This window comes from Acipenser ruthenus, chromosome 11 (genome assembly GCF_902713425.1).
Source record: "Acipenser ruthenus chromosome 11, fAciRut3.2 maternal haplotype, whole genome shotgun sequence".
NCBI lineage: Eukaryota > Metazoa > Chordata > Actinopteri > Acipenseriformes > Acipenseridae > Acipenser > Acipenser ruthenus.
In genome coordinates this window covers 30,154,421-30,179,926 of record NC_081199.1, presented here as the reverse complement: position 1 = coordinate 30,179,926, position 25,506 = coordinate 30,154,421, and the positions used below count along the sequence as shown (strand labels likewise).

Here is a 25,506-nt window from a genome sequence, read left to right as displayed (position 1 = left end):
ATACATTCATAAATTGTATATAGAAAAACTGTAGCTTATTCCACAGAACTGGAGCAAGACAAGAGAAGCACTCAAACCGGCAGATTGTATTTAAAAAATATGGATAATGTATGTAAAGTACAAAATATCTAACCCTACATGACAGTACTTATCCTCTATTAGCAGAACCATAAAACATTTTTAGGCAGATAATAAATAAAACCTCCTACTAATATGACAAGCTATCTGCATTAATATCCCTAATTCAGACTTTTGAAAGTCTGTTTTTAAACCAATGCATATTTACACCGCCATTCAGTTTTATTCAGAATTTTTGAAGATGGAATTAAAAACAGAGAATGAAAAAAGGCTCTTTAAACAGTTTGCAGTCTTGATATCTACCTGCTTCTCTGATCTGATGTGTTTTTCAGTTCAATTGTCTGTGATTACTGTGCGTGTAATATACGTGAATGCAGACCACGCTGACGTATTTGCTTTGCAGTTATTCATTGCTTCTAATTCAACTAGATATTCAGTCGGCCCTTCCTATTTGTCTTCCACACCTGCCAGGGGGCCCCTGTAGTTCTGCGTCTTATCCTGGCCTCACTTTCTGCATGAAATCTCTTACTCAGACCACATTTGTTAAGAATAAACTAAAAAAAAAAAACAAGGAACCCCCAACCATCTAAAGAGTCTAACAGATTGAAATACCACCCATGAGATAATAGAAGTCAATGTACAAGAGTCAGACTTCTACATTTGCTTCACTTGGTGCATTTCTGTTTCTAAACACATTAAAAGCACCAGGAAGGGTTCTATATGGCCATTTAAAGGAAGGCAGTATTTATTTGTTTATTTAGCAGACACCTTTATCCAAGGCAACTTACAGAGACTAGGGTGTGTGAACTATGCATCAGCTGCAGAGTCACTTACAACTACGTCTCACCTGGAAGACGGAGCACAAGGAGGTTAAATGACTTGCTCAGGGTCACAATGAGTCAGTGGCTGAGGTGAGATGTGAACCGGGGACCTCCTGGTTACAAGCCCTTTTCTTTAACCACTGGACCACACAGCCGTCTCTAGTATTTAGATCTGCCATTGTTTACATCAATTAAATCATCCACTGTGGCTTTTTAATGATCCTCATTTAATTGATTTAACTGAATTATAGACAAAATGTGCTGCCATTGCCCATTTCACCCCAAGCCAGCTCGTTGTAAGTCTTATGTTTTATTAGGGAGATCTAACTTGAATGGCATCACACCCCAAGAGCCAGCGTGACATTCAGTACACATATAGCACTCCTAAAGACAATTTGCCATTTCAATTCCCACATTCATACACATGTGTCATGTGTCAGTCTGGCTCTGGGGGTACAGAATTATGCATTTGTATCCAACTAGTTGTAATAGTTATTCTTTTGTAGCCAAAAAATATTAAGGTGTAAAGGAATCACTGCATAAAAATGCAATATCCTATTTTTCAATACTGTGAAATTTAAACTGTGAAAAATCTAATCCTTTACCATTCTTGATATGTATACTTTTCACTGTTAAATAATTCTGACTGCAATCATTACAGATAGATGGGGCTGTCAGAATGCAATTACAATGAGCTTCTGTTTATTTTGCTGCACATTCGTGACTTATTTATTTTACTGTGCAGTTTGAAAATGCCAAAAGGTTTTTTTTTTTTTTTTTTCACCATTGCAATCTGTTCAAGGCCAGAACAGCAGGACCTTTAGTTGTAAGCCTATCCTTGATTAGGATTAGACAGAAATCCTTATCACATTGTTCACAAAAACAATGACAAAAAATAAAGCAAACCTGCTGTCAGGATCATAATTTGTAGCTAATAAAATAATTCCATAAATCAATTTTGCACTTCCATTTGCAACATGAGTCTAAAAAGAAACACGTGTTATAACACATGTATTTTCATTACAAAATATGGTATCTGTTACGTTAAGAATAATATGGTGCTATGCTTTGTCTGTATATTTCATTAAACTCAATGTAAAAGCAAGTGTGTTTAGAGGAGTGTGCAATTTTTGAAAAAACTTGTCCAAGGGACAAAATGCTAGAAAAATATACTTGTCCTTCTAAAAATCTATTTGCCCACTCCCCGTCGCACAAAACACACACAAAAAAGTAGAATATAACTTTTGGTTTTATTTAACAGTGAATACAATCAATCAATTAGTGATTAACAGGGGCGGATCTAGCCTTGTAGCTTGACTGGTTCAATAAATTCTTCAAGATACACAAAAGGTTCCCTGTGACCCCACCTCACCTCAACAAATGTATAACATACTTTAAGGAAATGTTCCTTTCAGTGCAGTTTTGAACACATTAGCTAATGTAACATACTAAGAGTACAACTATAATAAGTAGTACTCCTTTACTTTTAAAGGACTTGTGTAAAACCTGTCAAGTTTCTCTGTTTTTTACTGTTTTTCTACCAAAATAGACACAATATTTACAGTAGGCTCCATCATATTCTGCAAACACAAAATATATTTTACAGCTATTTTTCGTCATCTAACATCTTGTCCCATGATGACTAACTGGACCACTGCTGCAGCAGGGTGATCCTGGTTTCATACCCTGATGGCATTTTTTTTTATATAGCGTTCAAATTTTAAAAAATACGTAAATATGGTAAATAAGCTAGGTTAGCAACAGTAAACAGTAAACTGTACAGTTTTTTTTTTTAAACATCCCAACAAGTGCATTGCTAATTTACAAAAAAACGTAAATAATACTTAAATTTAAAAGATTAGTCTGTGCCTTGACAGAGGCTCTCTTGGCAGCCATTTCTGGGTTTCTTTGTAACCAATAGTAGATCATCTTCTTCCACAGCTAGCCAATCAGAAGTTATAGGGGTGGGACGTAAACACTTTTTAAAATGTTTGTACTTTGGTGCTAGACTTCCGCAATTCAGTTTTCAGAAACTTGCGGGGCTCTCTACAAATATAAATAAAACTTCTTGTCCGTCACACAAATCTTGTTTATTAGAAGAGCAATTTCGTCATGCATAATATATCTGTATTTTAATAGCGATTTTGAATTCTTAATTAATTGGTAATCTTAGGCCCTGTCTACACTGCATAACCCATCTCAAAACCGTTTTAATTAATCCAGCTCAAAGCATTCACACTAAAGTACCATTGGGGCTTAATGCGTACACACACTATTAATATAGTTTGGTTACAATTCCTAGCAGTGCAATGGACTGTGGGACTTAATATGACATTATCCCACCATGCACATTATTTTATGCTTACAACCCGGCAAATATGGAGCGCGTGCCCACGGAAGACATGGTGCTTCTTAGCATGAACGTTATGGCTTTGTTTCTTAAAAACACAAGGTACATTTTATCATAACGTGTGCGTTTCGTTTTGAATTCTGAAGTTCTCCTTGACCGATTTTATCGCTCCAGATATCACTGTGCCTTGGTTTCGGCATCTGATCACGATGCTCCATGATTCACCATTTTACAAACAAGCTTCAGAAATTGTATACGGTACAGTAGTATTGATAGTCATCCTCAACTCCTTCAGGAGCCTTATTTAGCACTTTTAAGCCGGTTTAAAGGCAACTAATATGGCTTAAAGGCATAGTGTGGGCAGGGCTTTAATGATAAATGCTAGCTTTACTGATGTGGGTAGTGATATGAACATTATGCAGCCTGTTGCCAGGTTACCAGTTACAGTGGCATCTGAAAGAGGTTTTTTTGAAGTCCCATTCAAATATATAATACACTTGAAATTTGAAGTGTAGTATTGGCATTGATTAAAAAAGCCACAAATAGTATATATATATATATATATATATATATATATATATATATATATATATATATATATATATATATATATATATATATTCAAGGTACTTTACCTAGATTGCTCCAGTAAAAACCCAACTGTATAAATGGGTAATTGTATGTAAAAAAAAATAATGTGATATCTTGTAACAATTGTAAGTCGCCCTGGATGAGTCTGCTAAGAAATAAATAATAATAATAATAATAATAATAATAATAATAATAATAATAATAATAATAATGGCAGGATGCACCATTTCTCCACTGGCTTTTACCATGGCAATGGAAGTAATCATTAGGGCATCAAAATGGGTAGTGGGAGGAGAGTGCTTGGCTTCTGGAATGCGGCTACCACCAATTCGAGCATACATGGATGACATGACAACCATGACTACAACAGTAGCCTGCACTAATCGGTTATTGGGCATATTAACCAATAACATTGAATGGGCACGAATGCAATTCAAGCCCACTAAATCAAGGAGCATCTTTATAATTAAAGGTAAAGTAGTAGATAAAACGTTCTTCATTAATGGTGAGGCAATACCAACAGTGTCTGAGAAGCCAGTGAAGAGTCTTGGGAGATGGTACAACAGGGATCTAAAGGACACAGTTCATGTGGGAGAAGTTAGACAACAAACAGTGGAAGGGTTGAAGATAATAGACAGCAGCGCTTTACCAGGCAAACAAACTCTTAGTGCTTGCAGTTTGGTCTACTGCCGAGGTTGCTGTGGCCACTGACTGTGTACGAGGTTTCTTTGACAACAGTAGAGAAGCTGGAAGCTTTAATCAGTTCATACATCAGGAAATGGTTGGGAGTTCCACGCTGCCTCAGCAGCTACCAGTCTCCGCTCTAATCGAGGAGTTTAAGTGCGCCAAGGTCAGACTGGAAATGACAGTAGTAGAGTCACGCGACAAATGCGTAAGGGAGGCAGCACCTGTGTTGAAAACTGGAAGTGGGCGGCAAAGGAAGCTGTGGAGGCTGCCCTTCGAATTGGTGATATCATGGGGCAAGTTCAGCATGGAAGAGGGGGTCTTGGTCTCAGTTCAGCTCCTCCTACATGGCACAAGGCAGCCACAGCTCAACGGAGGAAGCTGGTAGTCAACGAGGTGCAAAAGCAGGAGGAGAGGATGAGGTGCATAAAGGCCATTTCCCAGGCCAAGCAGGGAGAATGGATGAGATGGGAGAGTGTGGAACAACGCAAGATTGCCTGGCAAGACTATGGTCAATTGAACAGAGCAGGATCAGTTTCCTCATCAGGCCAACATATGATGTTCTCCCATCACCACAGAACGTAAACCTCTGGGTAGCAGAGGATCCCTCATGTCCTTTGTGTTCATCACCTGCAACATTAAGGCACATTTTAAGGCACTTAGCCAAGGACGGATTACTTGGCGCCATGACCAGGTGCTGCAATGTTTGGCCTTAGCATTGGAAGACAAGCGTAACATGACCAATAAGTTGCCACCTGTTCCATCAAAACATTACACACAAAAGACAACATTCCTCCACCCAGGACAGCAACCACCAAGAAAAGGTGTTAAAACCAATCCTCACCCAGGACAACTGGAAAATGCTGGCAGATGTTGGTCAACGGCTTATTTTTCCACCTGAGATTGCCAACACTAACCTTCGATCAGATATTGTCTTGTGGTCTGGATCAGCACGCCTTGTTCACCTGGTAGAGTTAACAGTGCCATGGGAGGATGCTGTAGATGAGACGTATGAGAGGAAGAAACTGTGGTATGCTCAACTAGCCACTGAAGCGGAACAGCGAGGATGGAGAGTCTGGGTTTACCCAGTGGAGGTGGGTTGTCGAGTATTTGTGGCATACTCTACAACCTGGTTTCTCAGAGATGTCGGATTCAGTGGCCAAGAGTTGCGTCGCACAGTGAAGAACTTATCTGAAGCAGCAGAGAAGAGCAGCAACTGGTTGTGGTTGAGACGGAAAGATTCTGGCTGGGGATCTCATGCACAATAGAAAGGAAAGCTGATGTACGGGTAAGTAAGCTGGGCTGAGTTGAGTGGGGGACGGAGGGGGGTGATGCTGGGATGCTGATGCCAGAATCACCATCGAGCCCTCTTGAGGTGTCGTGGGCTAGTCGACGAAACACAGAGGTTGGAAGGTGCCCACTTAAAGACCCCAGAGATGTACCCTACTTAGCTCAATCCACATGGTTGTCATGCTGATGCGCTGGGGAGACCGCACTGTGGTTGATCCCCGGAGCCAGCATTACACTTCAGCCATCAACACCAGACAAAAGGATATCTACATCATCATATGGAATGACGCGCAAATGGATGGAGACACATATGGATCACATTAGTTTACTGTAAAGCTACGTCTTAGTTGGTGCTTATCTTGGCGAAAGCCGAGTTCAAATCTGCATGAGGTTTTAACATCTACTCTCGTGTAATGGAAATCAGAATTCTAAAATGATAATATACATCATATGACGTGTTTTTATTTTTTAGGTATCATTACAATCCTAACCTATATTTTCTAAAAGGTAGTAATTCATCTCCACAGGGATGTATAAAAAGCCTGAAGCTTGTAGCTGATAGGTGTGTGCTGACTAATTAACCACTCCTTTTAAGGGGTTATTGTTTTTTTTTTTTCTTCTAAATAGGCTTCTAGTTTTGTGGGGTCTTGTTCATATTACTATCACATAATCTACTACAGATTTGCACCAGTTGCATATACAAAAACAATGTAGCTTAATTCAACATATAATTCGAAAGCTTCATAAAACAGTCCATTGATTTGCAGGTTCATTCTCACTTATCTGAAATGTTTATATTGGCACAAGCCCCCTTAAAACTCATTAGCTATAGTACCACAGTCATTTCTCCTTTTATCCTTGTAGAGTCTTCATTTTTAACATTTTTGTTTTGTGCAATTCTCAAATGAGCAGGCCCCTTGCCTCCATGGTGGATTCTTGTTCCATAGGTGTTCAAGTCTATGATGCTTTTTGCTAGACTAATTATTATTATTTATTTCTTAGCAGACGCCCTTATCCAGGGCGACTTACAATTGTTACAACATATCACATTATACATTATTTCACTTTTTTTTTTACAGATATCGCATTATTTTTACATACAATTACCCATTTATACAGTTGGGTTATTACTGGAGCAATCTAGGTAAAGTACCTTGCTGAAGGGTACAACAGCAGTGTCCCCCACTGGGGATTGAACCCACAACCCTCGAGTCAAGAGTCCAGAGCCCTAACCACTACTCCACACTGCTGCCCTCCACACTAATGGCAATATTGGCTCCATTGTGGCTTGTAGAGCTATTCCTTAAAATGATCTTAATATGAGGTACGGGACGGGATAGTGGGGTCAGAAGGGGGGGAAGGAGAGGAATATCTGAGCATCATCAGCATAGAAATGGTATCAGAAACCATAGAATGCGATGAGGGGGCCCAGGGAGCTGGTGTAGAGAGAGAACAGGAGAGGGCCCGACTGATGCTTGGGGGACTCCTGAGGTTACGGTGGGAGGTGACAGCAGGGGTAAGTGGAGTAGTGAGAGAGGGGAGAGACAGATAAAAAGAGATGAAATAGTGATCAGAAAGGTCCAGAGGGGTGACAGAGAGGGTGGAGGGCCAGCAGGCCCTGGAGAAGGTGAGGTCCAGTTGACGACCAACTTTGTGGGTAGGAGGGGGTGGAGAGAGAGAGAAGTTGAAGGAGTGAAGGAGAGGAAGGAATCAGGCAAAGTGGGTGGGGGTGGAGAGATGGAAATCACCTAACAGGACAGTTGGGGTAGACAGAGAGGGGAGAGAGGAGAGGAGATAGTCGAGTTCATCGAGAAAGTGAGTGAGAGGTCCAGGGGGACGGTACAGTACAATTAGCAGGAGTTGACAGGGAGAGGTTAGTTGGACAGCGTGAAATTCAAAGGTGTTAACAGAGAATGAGGAGAGGTCAGAGCGGACAGAAAAGAGTAAGGAGGGAGAGAGGAGAAGACCAGTCCCATCTCCCCGTCCAGTGAGACGCGGAGTATGGGACAGGACGTAGATAGAGGACAGGGCAGCGGGAGGGGAGAGAGTGGGGAGTGGGGGGGGGGGGGGGGAGGCTAGAGGGGTTAGGGGAGCAGTGGCGGAGAGAGGACAGAGGACGGGAGTGAGAGGACAGAATAACAGGGATGTGAGAGATAGTCATAGCAAGACAGGTGAGACAGATAGGTACAGTAGTAGTGGGAGCAGGAGCGGTGGGGGGAGTGTACAGACCTGTCTAGTAGTTAGCATCTTCCAGAGCGCTGCTAGGTTCGGATTTTCTCCAACAGCTTCTCTTCGCAGGACTCCCACAGTTAGACTCCCGGCTCTTCGGTTGGCTCATACATTTACTTACTTACCTAATCATGGGCCATCCGGTTTAGCAACAGTTGTAACTGGATTGTTCTAATAGTCTCTGAGGAGGGGTAAATGTGATTATTTTTTAAATGTTTCTTCTTTAAACTATGTTCTGTTAATATGTGTTTCATGCAGTTATCCCTCGTCATCAGTATCAGTAGTTTCACTCTAATATGAATACATTTCAACAGCTTTAAGTTCAAACTAAATATATCTGGTAAATGATACATGATTCGTAACTCCAAATCTATTCCATTAAGTACCTTTGTATTGAAATACTTTAACAGTGGGATTTGACTGTCTAGAAAAGTATAGTGCGATGACGGTGTGATGCCATTAAAATTCTAGAAAAAGAATGTTCCATTCTGGGTGCCAGAAGTTGTTGTATAGAAAAATGTCCATAATGTGTTTACAGGCAGACCATCTGCATATTGATTTAAATGTATTCCTCCCTATTTACAATAACTGTTCTTTTTAACTGAGCTGACCTGTGACCTGAAATTAAGAACAATTCATTAATATGTGTAATGGTTTCAATTTAATTAGCACTTTAATGGTACATTTCATCCTTATGAGTTCAAGATTGTCGAGAAACAGTTTAGCATTAAATCATACAATGCTGGTGTATCTTTTATGAATTTTATCAAGAAAATTAGAAAATAGTACAGCAGAAAGCAAGATTAATATCAAAGTAGCATAAATCAGCACATTAAGTTTAGCAATCAACAATAGCCAGGCAATGTCCCAGCTTCAGTGTAAATATCAATTCCATGGAAAAGAATGCATTCATCAATGTTGTCTTTTCTATAGGAAATAATACTCAATTCAGTAAACAAATAATATGAATATGCGAGCAGGTTAACCGAGTAAATATGAGTCCCAGTGAATGCTAATCAGATGTTACAACATCGCAAATCAATCTGTTCAATTCTATTTATTTTAATTAGAATCCACAGTGCATAAATGTCACATCCATTTCATTTGTTCTTATTTATTCTAGCACCTATACTCACTGTGTCAGGTTGCTCTATTATTCTCCCCCTGTTTACTTGTTAAATCACTCCCATACAATATAATTTAAGCCCTTGTTAATTGTTAGATATAGTACATCCCTTTACATTTCACAAACAGCAAATATACTGTTATTACATTCTCCAAGTATTTTTCTGTAACTCCTTGTCACAAAGGATGGCTTGAGTGGTGTGGGTGGTGACGTCAGTGTCCAGGAACAACCAGGGATACGGGATATCACCCAACAGATATTGAAAAACCCTCTGACTGTTTGTCATTGAACTTATCAAGTTTCTTTTAGCATTGTTGTATTTAAATGATTACAGTTAGAAATGTTAGTAATATATGTACACTGGAACATGCACAGGTCATGTGCCAAGCAAAATGTTATTCTCGGAATGAATGGATGTGGGTATAAATGCCTCTAAAGTTTCTGTGTCAGCAAAGGCACCAATTAATTTGCTGTCCTGTCTGTCACATGCACCATTACAACGTGTCACTATTTACTTAGGCTGCAGGATCCAGCATCTCTTCCAGTTCAGTAGTGTTGTAAGAAATGCTGTGAGCGTGACAAAATATAAAGTGATATTTGTAGATTTCAATTTAAATTCTTTCCAAGGTTATCATTTACTGTGATAAAAAAAAAAAAAAATCCTTTAATGTGCTAAGCCAATCCATGAAGTACTAGACCAGACATCAAAGGAATCTTGCTGGTGCTTTATCTGAAAGAGTAGAAGTTTTCATGGCCAAAGTGAAAGGGTTTGTGGGAATTCAATAAGGGGTGAACACATTTCTTTGAAGTCAAGCAGTTCACACTAGAACTTGCCTGCAGACTGAATCCATAAAAAAAATCGTTTGCAGTATTTCATAGCAGTTTCATTTCTTTTTGTGTATATATTTGTTTTAAATAGAAGCTTTCAGTCTTTCTTTCAAGTATGATAGACTGCATTTTATCTCACCAGTATCTTAAAGGTCTGTGACAAAACAACAGGTGGCAGTGCTACGCTCCACATTCGTGGTAATGATAAATTGATTGTAACAATGGAGTTGGAAGGAGCAATGTTTGTTTTTGTTTTTTTTTTGGTGGGAGGGGGGCAAAAATTTTTATAACATATGCTTATTTAAAAACCGCACAGGTGAGATCAACTATGGCATTGTGCAGTTATTTCTGTGGGTATTCCCTTTGGCATTGGCATTTGGAAATAAGTTAACTGAACCAGGCGTATCATAACGTTACACCTCTTGCATTGTGTTTAAACGTATTTTCAAAATTCATATCTGAACTGAACTACATAATATGTGTATTACTTTATTTTTGGAATAGTCAGAAATGACTTTGCTCAGTGTAGACTTAATGAAAAGAGAATATGCGTTTGGATCACTAAAATGAATAAACATTGCACTGTATGGGTTAAATAGTCTGGACTGGTACTGCACTTAATTACATATTTAATATAAGAATACATTGGAAAAGCACATGGTAAAACAATTAGAGTAGCATCCAAATACAGACTCAAACAAATTCCATGCACCACAGCCAATACCAATATTTTTCTGGCACAGACCCAAGGCATGTTGGGTTGTGCTTTAAACACAACCCATGCTGCATAACAGATCTAAAGTGCCTTGCAATTGTTGCTGTTTCAACCTATCAAAAATAGACAGTTTAGTTCATTAAGACCAGCTGGTAAAAGTCTGTAACCTCAAGGGAGTGAATATGACCTTTTTTAATATAAATCACTGCTTGAGAAATAGCTGGTAGTGACTGCTGGCCATTCTTGGTACCCTTTACCATGGCTGAGTGCGTGCAATAATGGCACTGTGGACAACAGATTAAATGTAAAAACCGAACAAGTATTATAATAGATATTTGTATCAGTCCTTGCTGGGCAGTTAATGACTTGTGCGTCCACGGTTTCAGTCCAGCATGGGATTAACAATTTTTTTGTTTCTGTGTTCATGTCAGCTACAGTCTTATGTCCATCATACTTTGCAGTTAACACATTTCAATAATGAGTAAAGCCATTATTATTATAAATAGACATGGGAGATGATTGCTGTGGTTCTTCGATAACCACACACTAAAAACTGACTTAACAATTGATATTATTGTCTTTATTTCCCTGCCGGGGGATACATATCCCCTAACAGGGATAGAGTGGAGGCACACGTATGTCACAGATTTTTAATTATACCTTGAGCACTTCCCAACCTATTATAATGGCACTTGATATTATTTTGTACAAAACCTTATTCCATATTTTATAAATGTATGTTATGGTGACATAGGTTTTCACTGTACCGACAGCTGATTGGCTAAGCAGTTAAAGGCTATTGACCATATTCTAAACATTTTTAAGTGTGCCACAATCCGTTTTGTGCTGTGCACAAATATAATTTATGCATAGCACAACTTGGTGGGCGTGACTGACAATTTGCGAGATCCTGCCATGTTCGAAACTATGCGCCAAGCACAAAACCAGGGAGGGAGGCTGTGTGGTCCAGTGGTTAAAGAAAAGGGCTTGTAACCAGGAGGTCCCCGGTTCAAATCCCACCTCAGCCACTGACTCATTGTGTGACCCTGAGCAAGTCACTTAACCTCCTTGTGCTCCGTCTTTCGAGTGAGACATAATTGTAAGTGACTCTGCAGCTGATGCATAGTTCACACACCCTAGTCTCTGTAAGTCGCCTTGGGTAAAGGTGTCTGCTAAATAAACAAAAATAATAATAATAATAATAATAAAACCAGTTTTGCGAGGCACACAATAACGCTTTTAAAAAGCAAGTACATCACTCCAGCACTCACTCACCCAATCACTGAAGTGAAATGCAGGCGCTTTCCGAGGTACTACAACAATGGAAAACACCCAGCGATCATACAAGGTTCCATCCACATCTATACAATGATTATATTCAAAAGAACGATTGTGATATCAGCATCACTAGTGTTAATACATGTTTAAAAAATAAACAGGGAAGCTGCAATCATGATTGTTCTTTCAGACCGAAAGAAAACTAATCACTTTCCCAAGTACGCTTTTCATGGTGCTGAAAGAATAACTCCCAAAACAGAATCAAGAGTACAGCACGGTATCATACTGCATACCGTCGGTATGTAACATTGACGAGCCAGCAGATACTAAACAACTACCTGTATAATGCAGGAAAGCTTTACTTTAATAGACGCATACAACAGGATCAAGCAACAGTTTGCACCTCCTTACCTTGCATTCACATAGATTTCAATATCAAAGACACTGCTTAAACAGTAGTAGACTAGGCTACTGATTACTATATTGGTAAAATTTGTCAGCTTTTTGAATGTGAAATGTACGAAAGGTGCTCCTTTCTTATTCCATAATTTATTATTCCATAATAAAAATAATTGGCAACAACTAAATTTATAAAAAAAAAAAAAAAAAAAAAAGGAGACTTTGTTACATGGGTCATTTTATAGCCCTATGCTACTGTAAACACACAGTTCAAGTCACAGTTAGCTCTAAAACAACTCCAGAGAGCCACTTAAGAGTGGTGGTGGGCTTCACAGCATACAGCAGTTTACTCCTGTACTGTGGTCAGCAGGCAATGAGAGCTGTAACCCAGTAAACCCTTGTTACTTTCTGTTCCCAAGAGAGCAGACAGTTAGTTAAACCCAGAGGCCATGTGCTGCTACTAGACCCATTGAAAGACAAATTCACAACCCCAGGATTTTGAGTGTCTCAAAGTGCCAAAGAAAAGTGAAACCTGCATGCTAACTTAGTAAATATTGTTACCAACACATTTCCTGATACTACAAAATGGGGAGACATTTTTTGAAATTTTCTCGTGAAATAACTGGCAGTTTTCTAATATTTACTCCTGACTGGTGGCTTACAGCATCTATAACCGATGTCTAAATAATGCAGCCTTCAATGCTAACACAGTTCTTAGGTATTTTAACTCTTTCCTATAATAGATTCCATATGCAGTAGGGGAACCTCTTTTGCAGAAGTAACTGAAAAAAACTAAATCTACTGTTGATTCATTTTTTAGGCCTCTTCCGGCATCATTAATTAGCAGTGCCAAAAATGATGAGCACAACTAGACATCATCCACAGCGAATAAAAACCACATTGTGAAATAATTACAATTTCCTGACATGTAGCTAGCCTTACAGACCAGACTTATCCACCTCATCCATCCAGTTCTCACATGGGACTGCTAAAACAGTCACATAACTTTTACTGGAGAAATGATAAGCAGCTTCCGGCTTAAAGCTTTCCTCTCTTTTATGGTGCGGGGTTTCATAACTTCAGTGCACGGCAGCATAGTTCACATGACTACATTAATCTAACACATTTGTACCTGGGCAGCTCCTGGCAATGTGTCAGACGTCTCTTGCACAACTTGTCTCCCAGTTCTTTACGCAAGCAGCTCTGTTTGGTGGTGCACAGAAGTGCCTCTCTGATGTGGCCTCTATGGTCTTGTTTTACTAAGCTGTCAGAGAGAGAGGGAGGCTCTCCAGACACAAAAAGTCCAACCTCTGTGATCACAACGGTGTAGTCGTAGTAGTAGGAGGAGGAGGACAACTGTTTTGTACCAGGCTGCTCTGGAGTTGCATCCTGGAAGAAGAAACTTTGTTTTCCCTCACTTTTTAATGGACTGTGTTACTATCAAGAGGAAGCTACTCCACAGACCCATCTTTAGGTAAGTGGAAGGGGGAATTCATTTACATCCCCTTTTCTTGACATCAAATTCATATTATAACCCTAATAATCAGTGAGATATAATCTTGGTTGTGACACTTTTCAGCAGCAATAATTCAGTAAAGTTGTTAAAACTTGGACTATAGTTGTTGCAGGGCTGTTTTTTCCTCTTATCAAGTATTTTATTATTAGCTCTGTATTTTGAACCAGTTGTAAAAGTGCTTTAAACATTTGCAGACATTGTTGGAGGTAAAAAGACTATTAGATGTGGAACATTGTTTTCGGTTCACTGGACTGGACAGATTGTAAGAGTTTAAATGTTTTGTGTTTATTTGGTTTCTTTTTGCATAAATATCATTTACAGCTGAGCAGCAGCTGTTAGGTAGGTTTTGCAGTGTTAATCACCTATATAACACTGCAAATGTTTATCAGACTTTTTTTAATGAAACACTTGTTGACATGAAGGAGTAGTTTCAAATCAAGCAGAACAACTTAAGGATTTGTTTGTTGAGACACAGTTCAAGAAGAATGTTGTTTTGATGTTGCTGAAATGAAAGGAAATTGTTGGAAATCATATGGGTGGCGTGCAATTATTTTATTGCTTTTCCAAATGAGGAGGCCAGCTTTCTCCATGTGGAATCATCTGTTTGTCAACCACGCCCCCCTCCCCCTCCCCCTCCCCCTCCCCCCCTTACTGACTCTCAAGATAGGTTGCTGCTGGAAAGCCTACATAGGAATAACATTTTTTCTGGCACTTGCTACAAGGATTCTGTGGTTGAGAAAGGAAATATTTCTCCAGCTATCTTTTGTTTATAACAAGTGACATCTTGACCACCACTTATATCCAATTCCCATTGGACAAGACTTGATGACTTCTGCAGTGTATCATAGCTGTGAGCTTGATATGATAAATACACCCGCTCTAAATGGGAGGCATTAGTGAATAGCCCATGCTGTCACCTTTACACCAGCACTTTCCACCTAAAAGGGGCCTAATGGTTTATTTTTTTTTTTCAGTCAAAACATGATTAACGGCAAGACCTCACTTAAAAAACATATTTTTAGCATTTGAAATCCTTACTTTTTAGAAATGGTTAACAAATACAAATTAAAGAAACTGAACATACATACATACATACATACATACATTTTATTTTGATTTGTATATCAAAATTAACAAAAGCAGCCAGTTAGTTGTACTGATGCATGACGGAAGTTAGTTGTCAGTCAGGGGTATGGGACTAGATTTACAAAGGTTTAAATCATGGTTAATATTTCAAAACTAGAAATGAACTGTTGTTTGGAGTGTGCTTCTACCTCTGTATGAGGTTTTAGTATATATATATATATATATATATATATATATATATATATATATATATATATATATATATATATATATATAACATATATAAAAAGTGCTGCAAACTAAATCCCACTCACTTGTATGGTACTTTGTTTATTCAACCTTTTTATATACTTCTTTTCACCATGATTTCACATAGGGCACAATGTGATTCTTATGTCTTCCGGGCCAATGAAAATAAATGTGGTTTAAAAAAATAAAATAAGTTGTGGGGTTGAATAAATTATTTTAAAAAACTATTTTCCACTTATCTTGTGTGTTGGACACCGCCAGGTAGCAATCATGATGAAGACATTCAACTTCCTGTGAATAAAACAACTCCTTATATATCATCAAAGACACCCTCTTATGGCTTGATAGATAGTGAGAGTATGTAACAAAAACAGATGGGTTCTCTCTCAGCAGTTTTAGGGGTTAAAGGTTAACACTTCAAAGCCTGTTCTGTGTAATGACCTGATATTTTTTGTGTAATACTGTATATAAGCATACCCATACACAAGCAAACTCATGCCTACTGTATACTTTAAACTATACAACCAATAATTATTTGTTAGGTGAAAATGTAAGAACCTATGGTCAAGCAGACAGAGATATTCTTTGTCTGCTAAGACTATTGTTCAATCCACAATATACTGGTATATACTTTAGCACAAGTTATTAAGATACAGATCTGAATCTGGGGGTATGTGCAGGCATTTGTGCTGAACATGTTTGGTAGCACAAGCACAAGTTCAGTCCCCCCAATTCATATGTTTTTTTGTCGCATTTAGGTGTTCTAAAATGTTCTTGCTTCCCAGACATATATAAACTGAACCCAGAACTCGGGTTACAATGCTTGATAACTTGCATATTAGATTTTGGCTTCACATTTATGATTATTATCAGTTTAGGGTCTGTTGGCATTTCTATTGGGGTTACAATGCACGTGTGTGTGTGTGTGTGTTAATGTTGGAACTATGTTTGGGTTGGATACTGTACTGATACTGTACAGTATGTGAAGGCAAATACAACACTGATTCTCAGCCACCTTTCTTGAGATTTCAACGCTACCCCACCATTATCTGAAGGGCCATTCCATTAAAATGTTTGTTAAACTGAGTCATCTATGCCAGTCTAAGATTATTTTGGTGATGGATCACAGAACTTGGGTAGTCTGATTTTAACAATGTAGCCAATGTCTATATTTAATTTGCATTGAATGGCGTTCAAGCCTTCATTTCCAAAATATAGCAAAAATATAATTGGAGAATACACACACAAACCTAACTTTAACTAAATGGAAATTAACAACATGCTGTTTATACAGCAAGATTCCTTTGATAGTGTGACAGTATTATAAAGGCTAATGTACTGCAACACCATCATCTGTAATACATCCACACTAGGCTGTTTGCATTTAATTTTTTATGAAAATGCCAGGGTTATAAAGTAGTTTAGTTTCAATATCCAAAAATGGATGATTCCTGACTTAAGAGTTTTAACCTTCTAAAAACCTAAGCGTTGCAGTATTATAAAAACATTTGTGTCGTTGAACTTGCCCACATTAAACTTAAATGAGTTTTAATAGCAGTGCCTATTTCAGGAGGCAGGTTATTTCACACAGCAGTCTTGTTAAAATCTTGTAAAGTATGGTTTTGTTTTAAATTAGAGTTACATAACCATTACACAATTGGATTCTACAAGTAATTGACACTGGGTAATATTTTTTCATACCATAGGCATTCATTCAACTACAGCAAAAGATGTATCGTGCTTTGTTTGGATGGCTATTAAGAGGATAGGAGGCTGTGTGGTTCAGTGGTTAAAGGAAAGGGCTTGTAACTAGGAGGTCCCTGGTTCAAATCCCAGCTCACTCAGTGACTCATTGTATGACCCTAAGTCACTTAACCTCCTTGCACTCCATCTTCCAAGTGAGACATTGTTGTAAGTGACTCTGCAGCTGATGCATAGTTCACACACCCTAGTCTCTATAAGTTGCCTTGGATAAAGGTGTCTGTGAAATAATAATGAATATTTATCTTGTTGAAAGCCAAGTGGTTTGTCATCATGTCTATTCTTTTTCTGTTACTTGTTTTTCTTCAGTTTAATCATTGCAGTATAATTTCAGATGGGTTACAGAAACCAAAGTAATGAATGTATTTATAATCATCATTGTATGGAGGCCATGCCTCTGTGGTACAGTAGGCCATATAATGACATCAAAATTAAAATGAATTGGTACAATATAAAGCACATTTTTGTCATCGTCCTCATACTATGAATGGACTCTTAAAACAACACAGACTAGCTGTGAGCCAAAAAGCAGTGAACGTTTATGACAGAAGACATTGACATATCTTGAGTGATGTTTGGAAGGAAGCATACACCCCTTTGAACAACATACAGCTACGGCCAAACATCATGTAATCAAAGAAACTACAAAATGATATGGCAAAAGTCAACCGGAAGCCATAATAGTAGTACAGTATTTCATGTTAGATTTCGAAATGTCAGATTTTCGAAATTTTTCCATTTTTGTCAGTTTTTTGTTAAGTATATGGAAAATGACAAAGCTGTATGTAATGCAATTTGTTAACATAACATTATTCAGCAAGTTTCATTCAACTTTATGAAGCAAAATGTGTTAATTCTCTAGGGTGATGCATTTTCTCCATCTTGGTCTTAGCTGTAGATGTAGAAATTTTTAAAAAAGCTTCAAACTTCGATTAAACAAAAAACTTCAACTCAGACATCAAAGAAGGAACCTTTTTTCTTTTTTTTTCAAAACTGCTCAGCAAAAGATGTGAAATAGGAGAGACCCACAAGACCCACTGCAGTTTGACTTTTGTTAGTACTAGATTTAGAGATAACTCCTAAATCGAAACATGTGCTGCTCAAGTTGCAGTGCTAAACATATTGCCACAAACATAAAACTCCACTTAAAGTAAAAGTGTCATCCCTGTTCTACATTCTTTCCTTTATAACTCATTACACCTGCCTTTCCTGATTAATTTAAAAAAAGTTAAGAATCCCAACTGTCACATAGTTTAACACATGCTGTAATACTGGTGCATTCAAAACCTGGCCTAGCTTTTTGTCCTGTACCTATTTTGTCTTTGTTAGTAATGGGCCATTTTGAAGAACAGATGTCACTCCACAATTCTATCCTTAAGGCCTAGAACTGTATTCACTGAGGAATGGTCACAGATCCCTCCAAAACAATTACTGTAAATACATTTAATAGCGCTGTCCTGGTGTACCCTATTCACAGTGTTACAGAAAGTGTTTTTTATCCAAGCCCTGTAAGAATTGTTATTTCTAGAAAGAAACAAACACATTTATTACAATAAATGTTAAGCACTATAAAAGACTGCTATTATTGCTAAACAATATCAGTTCATTTTGATCGGTAGTTTGCCTTGTCAAAAGCATACTGTTTTGAACAGCCTTGACATTATTATATCTTCAAGTTGTTTGTTTGTTTTTTTTAGCAATATCCATCTTTGGGTAAAAATTTAAGTTTTCTGTTCTTTTTGTTAGCACAGTTTCCAGTTTCTATCTTTGAAACTGTGTTCTAAAATGAAACACTGGAGGAGGAGCAGAGGAACAGGATCAATTTAATCATATTTATTCATGAGAAATTTAAAAGTCAAGTCACATGTTGCACACTGTTGCCTTCCAAGGTTATGAACACTGTAGCATCAGAGTGCCAAAGAAACATCAAACATTTAACATCTGTTAAAAAGTAACCAGTCACATTTATGGGGTCAGATTTATCAAGGGTTTTTACACCAAAATGCAGTTAGCGCCATAAAAATAAAACTGATACATTAGTAATAAAAGAAAACAAGTAAGAACAACCTGTATGACTATTGCAAGGTTATAAAAGCAAGCTTACCTTGTTTGTTATTCGTTTTTTTATGTTGTAAATGGTGGAAATTGTATTTTGACCTTGATAAATCTGCCCCAGGTTGCTGTCAAGACTAAATCTGAAAATTCATTGTGGAGTTCCATACAACCTATTTCAATACATTCCTTGTGTTTAAGTTTCTCCAGGATTCTCAGTCATTTCCTGCTAGTGTGAATATGTATATTGAGAGCTGGTAGTCAGTAAGAATATCAGTGTGTGCTGACCATAGTTCTGTAGGTGACCAGATACAAATTGCAAAGTTATCAGTAAATAATTATTATTTCAAGTGGGAATGTGCCTTATACTAATGCCTACTCTATATTATTGTATATTAAGTTTTCAAAAAAATCCTGAGACATGCTGGACAGTACAGCACTTTTAAATAATTGTTTTTGGCCAAGAAATTAAAAAAAATTTAAAAAGCAGGTGGTGTGTAATGTAATTTCTTACTGCTTTATTAGCTAACTTGTGTAATGATGTCGGGTGATTTTGCATGTACTGAACTCTGTAGTGAAGTTTACGAGTGCTTTTCAGAAACTGTTTTTAAACCATGGTTTGTGATAGTTTTTATGTGTATATCTGCATATATACGGTAGGTCCTGATAAGTTTGAGTTTTTGGCAACCTCTTTAATGCTCACTATCAAAAACCACCAATCCAAACTGTATTAACCTATAATGGATTCCCTAGTATAAATCTATAGAAACATTCTTAACTTGCCAATATGAGTAACTTTACAAGTATTTAATGAGCAAGCCCCATTGGCTGTTTTTATACATTAAATGTTTTTGGTCAAATGCATATTGTACTGATTTTCATATTTCCTGTCCTCTTGAGTTATTTGGAAGCAATTGCTTTCCAATGCAAACTATAAAACAATATAATAGGTATGTTAATAGGGGTGTTTATTAAATAAACAAGAGAAATCGTGGAAAGGATGGAAAATTCTGCTCTAGTAGTTAGCCATAGGAATGTTATACATTTGGAGTGTTAATGATTAATGACACCTTGACCTGGGTTATTGGCATTGTCCTGCTGTCTCAGGTTCAACAGGAAGGGAATTTTAAAAACAGTTTTCTAAAATACATAGTCTAGGACTGTTGTCAAACAGGAATTTGGGAGTCTGTTCAGTTTTAACTGAAGAACTGTTTTTAGACCTGAATGGTTACTAAAACATCATTAAAGTACTGTTCGTAATTAAGTATTGTTGCCTAAGAAGAAAATACTGCACTGAACTAAAATAATTCCAAAAATCTTACCATTCTTGCACTTCCATTTGCTATATACTGTAGGTCTTGTGTATAGTTTTGAAAGAAACATAGCAGGCTGCAAAATACTAAAATTATGCTTTCCATCCACTTCTCCTACACCTAAGTAGGTTATAGAGGTAATTGTCATACAGGTAGACTTATACAAGGATTGTGGGAAACCTTTGATTTTTGACCTCCAGGTCAAGGTGACAGAATTCCAAGACAATCCTCAGTTTTCAACATGCTCACAACAGGAGTAGAATCGATGGTCTGATTTGATTTTGGTTGAGATGGAAAGATTCTGGCTGGGGATCTCAAGCACAATAGAAAGAAAGAAACGCTGATATATGGGTAAGTAAGCTGGGCTGAGTTGAGTGGGGGACGGAGGGGGGTGATGCTGGGATGCCAGAATCACCGTCGAGCCCTCTTGAGGTGTCGTGGGCTAGTTGACGAAACACAGAGGATGGAAGGTGCCCACTTGAAGACCCCAGAGATGTACCCTACTACGCTCAATCCAGACGGTTGTCATGCTGATGCGCTGGGGAGACCGCACTGTGGTTGATCCCCGGAGCCAGCATTGCAGCCGTTGTGTGTGCCAATGCGCCAGGGAGGCAAATAAGCTGATCCCTGGAGCCAGCATTTCAGCCATCAACACCAGACAGAAGGAACTTTTTTACTGAGCACTTCAATTAGAATTACTTAGAAAAACTGTGTTGTTTCTTTGTTTTCCATAAATACATTAATGCTGTTTAGACTGCACAACAAGTGTTGAGCATCGTAGCGTTGAATGTTTTTTTTTTTTTCATATTCAGATCCATGCATTGCACTTGTTATGTAAGGATTTTGCTTCCTATTTATACATGTGGCCTAATTACCTAATTGGGGTATGGCCACACCTGTGATTGTTGGCAGGGACATACAGTATTTAACCCCATACCTGCCAACCTTACGTTCTCACACATACTATTTACATTTGAGGGTTTTCGCCCTGCCACACTTACATTTAAAGCCACACAGGTTTAAAAAAGTTGAATTTTTTGCAGTTGCAGATTTGATTTCCCAGACGAGGAACTCTGAAACCTCTAAAAAGGGATTGTTTATCCACAACATTTTCTTTAATATTCCTCTTGTCTATCAGACCATGACATTGTTAGGTATTTCTCTGAGTTCCATCTTTAGGAAATAAGCATTTCTAACCATTCTGCTTGCTGGCGGGACTGATCCCCATCCCCTGCCCTCTGGGGTCATCTCTGGAATGTGGTGACCGATCCAGGGAGTTGTATAGCATGAATGGCACCAGAAACTCATGGGAAAATACTTTCTATATATAACCTTACTTCATTTCTTACTCCACTGCCTTTTTTTTGATGTTGCGTCTGTCCTTCCAATTTCATTTATGCAAGCCTTGTGCACATTAATGAATTGTAAACACTATGCAGTCTTTCAAGTTTTAAATTGCAGACAATCCATTATAAATGCATTTCATGTGAAAAGATATATATTTTTTAGTATGATCACACCTGCATCTAAAGTATTTACTTGAGGTGTTTGCTTGAAAAGTATTCACTGTGGATGCACAGTTATATGTTCAGTACTATTTTTCAGTACAATATTCATTAGCATCCTAATCTACTGTTTGGGAATAGTCTTTAGAGTGGATTCTAGGGTGTTTTAATATAACATAACTTTTCTAACTTTTTTTCCTATATTTACACGGAGGTCATCTTGAGAAAAATAAATGCATAGGAAAGACCTTGGAGAGAATAAAAGAAACAAATCTAGTCTGTATGATGGTGGAAAGAATGGAGTTAACATGCTGGATAAGAAATTTCAGACCTTTGTTGAGGATCTGCATGAAAGGAAATCAATACAGGGTGACAACCACTGTTATGAAAAGGATTCTGTCTTAGTATCCAAGCTTAACTGTTAAGGCTCAAACCTGACATCAGTGTTCTGTTACAAGGAGATGTAGTAAGGGAGACTGTAGTGTAGTGTTCAGCAAAATTGACAGCATTATGCACAGGATTTCCTTAATCCTGATAGACTTCGTACTGCCCCATACTGTGCAACTAGAGTTATACGATATCTACTAACAAGCCTGGCTCTTCTGTGCAGTGGTAAAGATGCTCGCTTGGGGAATGCATGGTTGCCAGTTTGTGTCCAGCCGCCATTCTCTTACACTTAATTGGAAATAGTTTATTTAAAATTATTTTGGCCATACACATGGAAATGAAGTCAGCAAAGTTACAGTAAACTCAGTTAGTATTTCGAGCACAGCACAGATACAGGGACTAACCTGGATATCGAATGGAGATGGTCTTACGATAGATTGTAGGAAACACTTTTTTACACAGAGAGTTGTGAGTGTATGGAATGAGTTACTAAGCAAAGTGTTTGCTCCTGAGTCATTAAGATCCTTTAAGAAATGACTAGACTAGTTCTGGGATCAATCACTGGTTGAATATCATTCTCTTGTTTATAACTTTTCCTATGTTCTTATGTAAACAAAGGGAAATAATCCGACAAACAGTGGTCAGTTCATCGGACACAATGGGCAGATTTTATATTTAGCTTTTTATGTAACTTACCAGATTTCAGAAACTATACACATAATATTCTTACATATTCCCTGATATGATTTGATAATTTAGGTTTATATTGCAATATATACAGTATATATATATTTTTAATAATTCATTTTAATTATGTTTTATTACCAAACTTACCAAATACAAAAAAAGTGATTAAAATGAACAGGCCTTTTGCACATACACCTACTAAAATATATAGCAATCGTCATTAGTATTTCTTATGTGACAGTACTGTCAGTAGCACATAGTCATTTCACTCATATACTAGTCACTGGGTCAACCTTATTGCTATGCAGTTCATTGTAAGTGGGAAACTGTTACAGCAGTTAGTGTTTGGTCAGGTAAGGCAATACATCACAGACTGCAGCTCTGGCTAATTTGTTCATTTTATGACCATGCATGCTTCTAGCATTGTTTTAATTTATAAGTCATATGTTTTTCCTTAAGCAGTGGCTTCCTTGGTAGAGCAAGGAATTAAAAAATCATGGTAATCGTTTCTTTAGAAGGTATTAGACATCTTCTTGTTAATGTAACAGGCATAATGACTGACTTTAAACTTGGGTGGCACATGAAAGAACCCATCTCAGGTTTTCTGTGAGCATAGTCATTTATGTTTTCAAGCAACTTTTAGCCAAGCCTTGAATGCGTAATATGTTATCTACTGTATTTTTTGCACTTAGTGTAATTGCACTTGTTATTGATGTACTTGTCTAATTCAGGAAGTGTCTCTTGCAATCCATATTAATGTGTCAACCAGTGTAACTCGAAAGGGGTTTATTACACCGTGTAACAATTTTTTTTTTTTTTTTTTTTGTTCCTGGGTAGTAAGTGTTATTTCCTAATTGCTTATGCCTCAAAAGTATAGAAAATGGCTATTATTCCCCACAAACTTTGCTTTTGTGACCAGGACAGTGATATTTTGAAATTTACCTATTTTCCAGAACATTCCAGATAGATTCAGTTCTGAGTAAACTTGGAGTAACTTCTAGAACTTTCTAGAACTTTCCAGTAATATAAATAGTAGTATAAATACAGGGGCCTTAAGCCCACCAGTTCAGTTTAGTTCCAGCTGCCTAAGTGGATACATATCTGCATTTTTCTGAGATGGCATCAAGGTCATAGGAGACTTCAAAATGGTGGCATTCCTGATGGGTCTCCAAGGCGGTTTTACCAAGTTTCCCTGCTATCTTTGCCTTTGGGACAGCAGGGACACCAAGGCGCACTACCACAGGCGGGACTGGCCACAGCGGACCGAGTTTTCTGTGGGGAGGAACAACGTCAAGTGGGAGCCACTGGTGGACCCCCGGAAGGTGCTGATGCCACCACTGCACATCAAATTGGGCCTTTTGAAACAATTTGTCAGAGCTCTAGATAAGGAGTCGGCAGCCTTCAAGTACCTTCAAGACTTCTTCCCTAAGCTGTCTGAGGCAAAGGTCAAAGCCGGTGTCTTCGTCGGACCACAGATAAAGAAGATCCTGGAGTGCAATGAATTCCCCAAGAAGCTCACTAGTAAGGAGAAAGCGGCTTGGAACAGCTTTGTCGCAGTGGTTCGGGGCTTCCTGAGCAATCACAAGGCCGAAAACTATGTGGAGCTGGTTGAGACTCTGGTGAAGAACTACGGCACAATGGGCTGTAGGATGTCCCTCAAAGTCCATATCCTTGATGCTCATCTTGATAAATTCAAGGAGAACATGGGAGCGTACTCGGAGGAGCAAGGCGAGCGCTTCCACCAGGATATACTGGACTTTGAACGCCGCTACCAAGGACAGTATGACGAGAACATGATGGGAGACTACATTTGGGGGCTGATTCGTGAAAGTGATTTACAGTATAATCGTAAGTCTCGAAAAACTACTCACTTCTAAATCTTTTGTAGTCATTTTTGTATTACTTTAGTATAAATACATGTTAATTTGGATTCATATGTTGTTTTTTTCTGACTATGTGAACGAAAAGACACAAATTCGCCCGTTTTCTCATTGGAAATAGGTAAATTTCAAAATATCACTGTCCTGGTCACAAAAGCAAAGTTTGTGGGGAATAATAGCCATTTTCTATACTTTTGAGGCATAAGCAATTAGGAAATAACACTTACTACCCAGGAACAAAAATTGTGTTACATAGTGTTATCTCATTGAAATTTAAATTAGATATCATTTTGTACACACTTTGAGGCAAATATTAAAAGGTCTTGCAAATGTTCTCATCTTTCTCGCAATTCTGCTTGTGTTGCGAATGTTTTGTGTAAAATCACAAGTGAGTGAAATCTAAAAGATTAACTGCAATTATCTCAGCGTTGCGGAAATTAATAATTAACATGAATTAACACAGGAAATCAACTACTACTCTCTCGAAGTATATAACCATCGCAACTTTTTGCAAAATGAAGATGCATTATATATAGGTAGAAAATTATAACTCTTATTGGTCAGTCCACAATAAAATACTTGAGGGTGTATAGAGATAGGCAAAACCAGTACAATTATAACCGTTTGCTTGAGTAATGAGGCAGATCAGTTTCCATTGCCTGTGCTCAACCCAAAACAAAC

General features: G+C 37.9%; 1 protein-coding gene across 5 annotated transcripts in view; it reads left to right on the top strand.

The window, feature by feature from the left end:
- Positions 1-25,506, top strand: part of pde1a (phosphodiesterase 1A, calmodulin-dependent) — a 99,649-nt gene that overhangs the window by 48,853 nt on the left and 25,290 nt on the right. The window contains exon 1 of one of the 5 annotated variants that reach the window (XM_034045001.3): positions 13,616-13,863. The exons of the other annotated variants lie outside the window; for them this stretch is intronic. Coding sequence (XP_033900892.2) covers positions 13,814-13,863 — 50 coding nt within the window. The 5' untranslated portion in view covers positions 13,616-13,813. Of the gene's footprint in view, positions 1-13,615; positions 13,864-25,506 lie in introns of those variants that run through there. 5 annotated transcript variants of the gene reach the window in all.